We start from the raw sequence: 9,705 nt of genomic DNA, 5'->3' as shown, positions 1-9,705 counted from the left end.
TGGGCCTGATCCAGCCTGCGGGCCTTAGATTGCCGACCCATGGTTTAGAATATCTTCTAGGGGTGTAACATCTACAGCATAGAACTTCTAATAAATTATGAAGCGTTTATATTTTTTTAAAAAGTCTGCACACATGTACTGTGGTACCTTGGGTTAAGTACTTAATTCGTTCCGGAGGTCCGTTCTTAAGCTGAAACTCTTCTTAACCTGAAGCACCACTTTAGCTAATGGGGCCTCCCGCTGCTGCCACTGCACGATTTGTGTTCTCATCCTGAAGCAAAGTTCTTAACCTGAGGTTAGCGGAGTCTGTAACCTGAAGCATATGTAACCCGAGGTACCACTGTACATTTGTTTAATTCTGTTATCGGTTTTCTGGCCTGACTGTGTGAAACAGCAATCCGTGTGTGCGGACAGGCTAAATCTTATCAAAGAGATCTCAGAATGCACTCCCAGTTGCTTTTAGATGAGACTATATATTTGTAAGTACCCAGGGAACGCCACAATAAAGCAATGAAGATTTCTGTCAGGTCACATGAGTCACAATCTAATAGCCAGGAAACGAAACTTTTTAGTAAGAGTACACACCCTCTTTAGTCACATATTAGCCTAATCCTGGATTGAGTTCTACTTCCCAGTATTGGCACCATGGATGGAAAACAATGAACAGATGTACACCATATTAGATACAGCAGATATATTGTTATAGAGAGTGGTTCATCTAACTAGGAGGTTGTTGCCCCGGAGTGGTTTTAATTGATTTCCCTTCCCTCCAAAACGAGGCAGTCTGTTTTAAGGGGAACACACTACAGGACAATCACAAAAAACACCCCTACCTTTTGGCCTGCCAGCATGAGCCCTCACTTTTTCTTCCTTGTCTGAAACTTCTAAGCTCTATGCTGATCTTCAAATAATTATTTAGACTTTAGCCTGATATCAGGTAATAGTACTGAGCTATAAAACAGCAAATACAAAAATATACCCCCCCCCATTTAACCCAAGAAATATGGTGTTTGCTAACACTGCCAAAGGAAAATTTTGAGAATCTTGGTTTTACAACTTGACTATTTTGTTATTTTACTGTTTTGTTGTTTATTTGCATTTATTGTTATTTAGAAAGGTGGAATGCAAGGGTTAGAAATAAATAAAACTCCAAAATACAAGGAAAATTAACAGGAAAAAGACCAAGCTTTTGATGTTTCAAGAGGTATTTCAACACAATGTTTAATATGAAAGTTACATTCAATTACACAGTACAACTTTACACAGCAGCCATTCTCTCAGTTACTACATTAGATTCTTCTTTGGCAATACATTTTGGCAATACATTTAAATACCACAAACGTCTCCTCAGGCTTTTTTAGTACTTTAAGGATGTTTTCTAAGGTGTACCGACTACAAAACTCATAATTTTAAAGTAGTAATATCCATTAAAGCAACAATAAAATTTGCATTTTCTTTATATTTTATATCAGTAGTAGGAAAACAAATGTCAGTAGCAATATGAAAAATTATTCCCCAAATTAGCAAATACAAATATTTAAATCAATTTAACTAATGCAGCTATAAGTTATGAACAGTAACTCAGAAATATTATAGTGGACCAGATAATCACAAATCTAACTCCGTGTTGTTATTCCTATTCCCAAAATGGAGTTATTTTTGCACAACAAGATGTGGGAAACTGGCCCTGAAGAAACAAAGACAGGATGCTGTTTGTGACGTTAGATGTGAACCTGCAGTGTGTGATATTTAGTAGACATCAAGCAACAACACTTCTAGTAGACAGGTTGATGTAATTTTGTAGAAAATTAAGAAAATGTTTAAATGGCATGAACTGATAAATAGGATAGTCCTCAGATGGTTTCAAAGAATGGGGAGAAGAATGAAAGTAGAAGAAAGCTTAGTGAGAGATGTAATCTTGATTGGTACAGCAAGTTACTAATTAAATGACAAGTATCTACCTACTTCTGTGGGTTGAAAATGGTGTGAACTGTATTGTGAAATATCTGAGATTAGCTGCACTTCACAGTACTAGTAATAGGACAAGAAAGAATGGAATACACAGAGAGTTCCTTGTCATACAACTAGCGTTGCAAATGAAGACTTTTCTGTTTCCCTGAGTGTTGGCAACATTTGCTTAAAGTTTTGAAATTGTTTTAAAATTCCAATGAACGTGTAATATTGGAGCGGCAAGGTATGCTTTAAAATGGATACACCGCCTTCATACCTTTGATAAAGCAACTTATGAAATTAATTTACATTCAGATGAATTTAATTTCACATTCATAATGAGGGTTTAGCTTAGAAGCATAATTTCATCATCACTTTACCAAATATATTAACAAGCAAAGGCTTATTTTAGTCCCTTTAACATAATTACAATAAAGCATGTAATGCATGTATCAGCATTTTATTTAGTATCAAAATGAATTCCGAAACCCCTTTATTAATTGGCCGGTAGATAAGAACACACAAATAGTCTACTATATAAAATGTTGAAAGAATGTTGTCAGAAACCTTTGTACTATACACCACGTGTTTTTGGTACTGGTGGGCAGTTTTCTAAAAAGTGACAACACTGAAATAAAAAAGGAAAAAGGAAAACACCTCTTGGCTTTAATTATTCAAATCCAAGTGTTCCACAAAAATATTGCGCACACACACACACACAAAAACTTGCGGCACAATTCATCCATATCCAAGGACTTTTAAGCCCCATTGATTTCAGTGGAGAGATTTAAATAGATTAAAAAATTTCCTACTGAAGGAAATGGGAAATAAAAGTGCTCAGGTTTGGCTGGATTCTGCCCAGTCTTTTTTTTAGGAAGTGAAGGTGCTAGATATATCAGTATTGTGGGGGAAAGGAAATACATGCTAAAGAAATAGTATTATTTACATCAACAGTTATAAAAATAAGAAAGCATAATATCTAATACATTTAAAGAACAGGCTAGCAATTCTGTTTATCTAGACTTCTTGTTTTAACACTTTTTCCAGTTGAAGCTAGCATGACACCCATCTAGCCAATACCCTCCACAAATCCTAGTCTGCGTGTGCATTACAAATGCTATGCCAGAAAGATGGCAGAACCAAAACCTTCTCCCTCGAATTACCGTAAATCACAACAAAAGCAGTTGTTTCCAGTCTTTTGCAACACTTTAAAAGAGGAAATATTTATCTGCACAGATGTTTTAGTGCAGCACTGTAAAGTATTTGCTTAGAAAATTAAGTACCTCTAATGCTACATTTTATTATATATACATGCCTTTCAAGAATTTTGCAGTCCCTATGCACACAATTTTTAATGTTTTTCTCTTTTTTAATTAAAAAAAGAGATTTTCTTGATTTTTAAAAAATGTTTCTCTAGGCCTAAACATAATTCAGCAATAATTCAGCAAACTACAGAAGACAATAATGACTTTAAAACCAGTCAAATAAATTTCAAATAATTTCTTTTTTCCTTCTTAGTTGTATATATCCTATGCAAACATATCCCTTGTAACCTAAAATCTTATGAATCTTTACCAAAAAGCAATTTCCATTAAGATCAGCAAGGCCTACTCCATATGCTTGTAGGCTTAGGCTGTAAAGGCTACGGCAGAAGGATCACAGATATTCGTACAGCATGCTATTTTGTTTGCATCTGCTTACTACAGAGATGTTCAGAGGCAGGACTAAAATAACTTCAGAAGAGTGTTCCCATCTGCCAACAAGCCTGTTATAAATATTCCATGTGTATATCCTGATCCTGTCTTTAAAATTTCCTATAAATTATAGTCTTGTTCAGATTGATTTGCTATCTATTGCCTTCATTACATGAGGAACTAAAGTATGCTTGTTTTACTTTGGAAGTAAAACAAACAAACAAAAATCATCTTATGACATGTGCACATTATAATGCTAATTTGCTTCCACAAAACCTGAGGCAACATGCCACTTATCAACAAGACATAGAACAGGTGAAAGATTACATCAGTCGGAAAAAACAAACTGAAGTAAAATCTGTCAACATTAAAATGTTTCATTCTCATATTTACATTTTTTCAATACAATTGAAACTGAGTGACAATTACAACCTTCGTATAATACAAGTACTTTAAAGCATATTAACTTTCCATATTTTCTATAAAGTCATGCTCCACACACTCTTCCAGTAGTTTCAGTGTCCTTGTTCCACTGCCAGTTGGATAGTCCAGTTTGAAATCCTTTGAGCTACGCATATTCAGTGCCTTGCTGCTTTCAGTTTTAAAAGCACAGCTTAGTATCCTGAAGAATGGCATTAACTGTGTGATGCTCGAGATAGAACGAAGGTCCAAAAGAGGGAAGCTATAGTGCTTTGTTGCTCTCTCATTGGTAGTTTGATCCTGTAGGAACACAAAAATATAAAGTTGCACATACACATTTACAGGAATTTTGTTTAGTATATAAAATGAAACATGTATTGAATACTGGGATTTTAATTTTAATTTGGCAGTTTTTAACATTGTACAATTAGTTTATTTTACCAAAGCTTAGATAACAGGTTTTTCAATTCCAACAATTCCAACCGCTTTCCTTTTTTAGATTACAGTCATACTTTGGTTTTCGAACAGCTTGGTTGTGATTTGAGGACCCGATCCCCGCTTGGGGGAATGAAGACACATGGACACAGTCTATTAGGTTAATGGGCAAGAAAAGGCCACAACTTTATTCATTACAGCATGTGAGAAGGTATTGGCTTAGGCATTGGACCACAGCTTATTTGACTCCACCCACTCGGAGAGGGCTGAGTCTGATGAGGGGTTAACCAACAGTAGGGGGAGGCTGTTGATGCAAATACAACTATAAGCTCTCCCCTGATGTCACCGAGGATCGGGCCATGGCCCCCCGCCACACAGGGCATTGGACAGGATCCACGACCGCCAGATTCCTTTAACGGAATACCCATAAGTGAAGGGATAGGCAATGGCCACACCTTGCCCTTCCATACACCAACAACACATTCCAATGCCTAACTGCCAAATACCAAGAAAGTTCTGAAGCGCAATGGTGGGGAGAGCTGGCGCGGCCATATTTGAGCAGCTAAACCACGCCCCCCGCGGTGGCACCCAACTGGGTGCCCAACTGGTAGGCGTGGCGTGCCAGCGATGATGAGAGGGCAGGGGGCAGAATGCCCCCTGCGTGACGCGGGAATCGTCTCCTGCTCATAATCCCTCCCCTCCGGAAGGAGGAGAGGCTTTCTCAAACATTTTGGCTCCTGAACGCCGCAAACCTGGAAGTGACTGTTCCGGTTTGTGAACTATTTTTGGAAGCCGAACATCTGGTGGGGCTTCTGCAGCTTCCAATTGGCTGAAGGATCAAAAAAGCGGCTTCCAGCACTGACCACCATGGCGATCAGTTGTGCCCATGCCAGCAGAGTCGCTTTGCGTGGCTAATTGAGGATGATATGGGAGTAATTATCCTCATAAAACTCCCCCCGGGCCGGGGGATGCTAGCTTCACCCACAGATCGTCCAATACCTCCCACCCGTTCCAAAGGAATGCGGGGGGCAGAGGGTGCTGGGTGTTATGCACCGCGCGTAATCGACAACTCTCCAAAGCCAATGCCATGAGTGGAAGTACTCCTGTTAAGGTGATATTTGGACTTAATTAACAGGCATGCTCTGAATTAGGGGAAAGAGAGACTGATTCAGTTGGCAGGTTGTCTTGAGGGCTAAGGTTTCGATCTGGAGAAGGACTTCTGTCGCAATTGGAATGGTATGTTGGGGGGGGTGAGCCTCCATTTTTTACTCTCTCTATATATTTTATACATGCTGTTTTATTCGGCAAATCTCCCCCGAAGCGATAAATGATTTGAAAACGCAAGTGGGATTTGAAGACCGTTTGATTATTTCTATGGGTTAACTAAAGGATGGAACTGTGTAGAATCTTGATTAGGATTTGGCAACGACCCTAATTGAAACGATAAAAAGAATTATTGACTAGATTTATCAGGATTTTGGGAAGAATCTGCTCATTAACAGTTGGAATGAGATCACAGTACAAAATCTTGGATATCTGCCCGGGGTTAATGGCGGGATGCCACACTTCTTTGTCTTGGAGTGATGCACTGAAAATTACCCTTGTGTGCAGAAATGAAACCAACAGAGTTGCTGAGACTTTTGGATGACAACAGGAAGAAGTAAGAAGAAGCTCAGAAAATATTCTACACAGAATAACACAGGATTAACCCTTTTGCTAAATTAACGGGTGGACTATTTAAAGGTGAAAGAAAGTTGTTGGATCAGTGACTGACAAAATAAAAGAAGGATTAACAAAAGAATTGTATTATTTGGACTAAGTTCTATTGCAGGTCATTAGATCATTATGGCCTGAACCTCAGATCATGGGAAGCCACACAAAGTTATGTGATTTGGTATGGAATAATATTATAATTTGGAATTGTATTAATGTGGCCTATTGGATTGTAAAAATAGAAAATTAATAAAAATATTATTTAAAAAAACCACAATTGGCTGAAGGAGCTTCCTGCAGCCAATCAGAAGCTACGCTTTGGTTTCTGAACGTTTTGGAAGTCAAATGGACTTCCGGAATGGATTCTGTTCAGCTTCCAAGGTACGACTGTACTGCCCTTTTTTTACTATGCTTGGGCATGGATTCTGCTAGCTGCACCATATGCTAGGCCACTATTCTGACTTGGAAGGCTTATTTATATTGTTGTCAAGGAAGAAGCATGATACAAATATACTATATAAAAATATAATCCGGACAGTCAGGATGTTTAGGTTTCAAAATGTAGCTAGGTAATCCTTCTAAACAAACTATGAAATCATTAGAACTATGAAAACCAACTGAAATTTAGATTTTACCCCATATTTCCGCTTTATTAAGTCCACAATTCTAACGATATGCGGTTTGCATTCCTGATGATTTTCCATTAGATCTGAGGATGTCATGCTGTAAGCCTGTGTGTCCACCTCTGGAACAAAGGCCCACCTGTACCTGGAAACAAAAGCATTTTGATATAAGGAAACATACACAGGAGGAAACTATTTTGAGAACACTGGCTAAGAAAGAAAAGAATAAACATTCTTGCCCAACTATTGTCAACAAGCAGCTTTATTTAAGGAGAAGGATGGTAGCTCAGCTCCCTCTTTTCCTGATTGTCATTTGGCAGAGCAGAACCTATATACTGACATTTTCTCCACATTCATCCAGATATGCTTGTCATTTTGATATGCTTTTCAGAAATTCTATTGTACTGAGGCATCTGATCAAGACCTGTATTTTAAAATGAGCTTAAAAAATATATGTGTAAATGTTTGTATCTTTCATGCCAGGCAGAAACCAGCTGGCTAAGTACTTTGGCAGATGTTTATCTCCTTGAACAGGCCCCCCCCCCCCGATTTATAACAGGAGACACGTTTCTCAAAGTTGAAAAGGGAAATACAGGCTGGGAGCAAAGGTTACATTGACCCTACAAATTACAGAATACAATCAAGCTGCAAAAACACTAAGAGTTGGTAAATAGTAAAATTTATTGTTTAACAGAAGACTCGAGTCATATTTTCCTAAGGTTAAAGGGCAAGAGCTAATAGGAACAGCAGCTGGCTAGGAAAGGAAGTTGTAAACTAAAGAGGCTGCTTTCGAAGCTGTTTTACTGAGTCCTTTTTACTTTGAAACTGTTCCTTTTCTTCTAAAAATCTATCTATGTTATGTATGAAATATATTGGCTTAATGTAATTATGCAAAAGATTTAGAAAGTAAGAAATGTTAGATTCTTATTTCATTGATGGTGTGTGAGAAGGTGAACCCAAGATCTCTGTTACCATGAGCCATCTGTTTTAGCCATCTGTTTTGGAGTGAATAGGGCAATAGGGTAATAGGGCAGCAGGGGCCAAAGGTTATCTGGCAATTAAGGTGCCTGGTCGAGGCAAATATAAGATATATGGCTACTTGTCTGCCATTTATGGATAGAAGGAAATATAGCTCTTTGTCTCCCATAAAAGGTAATAGGAAATGGGAGTATCTTTTATGATTGGTTCTAGCAAACAGCCAATAGGAATTTCAACCAGGCTGATTGGACAGAGGCAGCCAAAGGAGGAGCAAGGGGGCTGGGCTGAGGAAATATAAGTGCTGGCCATCAGAGCTGGAGTGGGCAGAGCTTTGGTAACCATATACCACTGTGTCTCTCATTTATTTGTCTGACAAATAAATTATTATTTTAATTTCTCTATTGCTGCGTTGAATATTTCATTCCAGCTAAGCGTTAACCACAAGCAGGGTGCTACAGTACTACAAGGACAACACTAATGTTTCGATTGGTTTCAAACACTGAAATGAAGCACCAATGTGCAAAATCTAGTTTGAGACTGCAGTAGTTACTTTGATATAGCAGGCCTCATTTGTTTTCTGCAAGAGTGCTTAACCTGCAGTCTGGATGCAGCTGCCCAGCTATGGGAAATGGCCTGTCCGCCCCTACAGGCTTATCTGCTGATTTGATTGAGATAAAGTATTCTCCCTGATCTTTAGACGGCAATCTCTACAGACCAGCCAGAGTACTTTATCTCTTGATCTCAGGAAATAAGATCCCTCTGGCTGCTCTTTCAAGAGTAAAATGCAGTATTTCCCCTCATCCCAGCAATGGATGGGATATGCTGCCTTTTTACTTTGCACAGATCCTTTTGTGCACAGTAAAAGGCAGTGTTTGTAACCACCTGTGTGCTCTGGGAGGAAGGGCTGGCAATGCTGATGTGTGTGTGAGTGCACATATGAGAAAGTGAGCATGAGCTGTGTGACTGCATGTCTGGTGAGGGTCCATGTGTTCTGTAGTATGCATGTGTGCGCACTCCCACACTTGCATTGGTCATGTTTGCCACTGACACATGGTTCTCAGAGGGGTGAATGACCGTTAAAACAGCCCACAGGTTGAAAAAGGTTAGTCCCCCCCCCCCATTCTATGGGGAAAACGTCAATGAAGTTATGCCAGTTCACCACTGTTCTTTATGGCCCTTTCACTTAAGAAAACAAGAAGCCCTTCTCATGTAGAAAATTGTGAGGTTCTCTATACAGTCCTTATATGTGACAAGTGTAAATGTCTATTCCACTGTGGTGAAAACCTATTTCTGGTTAAGGAATGAGTTAATCCTCCATAAATTGGTAAAAAATGTGTTCTTTTCCCCCAGGATGCAGCTACAGACAACTTGTGACTGTCTTAGTCTTTGTGCTGTGCAGCCTTAGCATGCAGTTCTGGCCTATATCAGAAGCATTCTGCATGGAGAAATATTGTGGAGAAGAGACAGAAGACTGAAGTTGCAGGAGTTTGGTGGCCTTGGACTTGCTGAGAACTTTAAGCAAGGACTCTGAAAGCTGAAAACCTTCTCTGGGCTCAGAGAGAGAAGCCTTCTTGAAGTAACTGTATAGTGTGTTTTGTATTTATTAAGTAAAACAACCTCTGTTACACTTTGGCTGCTGTGGGAAATTGAATCACTTTGCTGAACTTCTGACAGCACACAATCATCCAACAGGCTACTGGGCACAATCATTCAACTCGTTTCGGTTCAACACACATGACCAATGGACAGCGCCATCTCTCTTCCTTCATGCCATCAGGGTGGGAGCAACTAATGTAGGTTTGGCAGTGAACTGCGCAGAGGACATTAGTGGGGTGCCTATTCTTATTGCAGCACCATAAACTAAACTATCACACCACAAAGGCAAAAAGGCA

At 39.1% G+C, this 9,705-nt stretch overlaps 1 protein-coding gene and 1 long non-coding RNA gene across 2 annotated transcripts in view; one reads left to right on the top strand and one right to left on the bottom strand.

The window, feature by feature from the left end:
* Positions 1 to 1,187: 1,187 nt before the first annotated feature.
* DOP1B (DOP1 leucine zipper like protein B) overlaps positions 1,188 to 9,705 on the bottom strand; it is a 65,810-nt gene continuing 57,292 nt past the window's right edge. Inside the window, exons 36-37 of the mRNA XM_081004407.1 lie at positions 6,848 to 6,980; positions 1,188 to 4,364 (exon numbers count right to left, since the gene is read on the bottom strand). Coding sequence (XP_080860533.1) covers positions 4,107 to 4,364; positions 6,848 to 6,980 — 391 coding nt within the window. The 3' untranslated portion in view covers positions 1,188 to 4,106. The remainder of the gene's footprint in view (positions 4,365 to 6,847; positions 6,981 to 9,705) is intronic.
* LOC308476712 lies at positions 4,372 to 9,443 on the top strand. The gene is made up of 2 exons (XR_013986064.1): positions 4,372 to 5,735; positions 9,164 to 9,443. It is a non-coding gene; the product is annotated as an uncharacterized lncRNA (long non-coding RNA).

Source organism: Podarcis pityusensis (genome assembly GCF_964106645.2).
Source record: "Podarcis pityusensis genome assembly, chromosome: 4".
In the NCBI taxonomy this organism is placed as follows: domain Eukaryota; kingdom Metazoa; phylum Chordata; class Lepidosauria; order Squamata; family Lacertidae; genus Podarcis; species Podarcis pityusensis.
The sequence above is the reverse complement of the archived record's forward strand: the minus strand, read 5'-3'. Positions and strand labels throughout refer to the sequence as shown.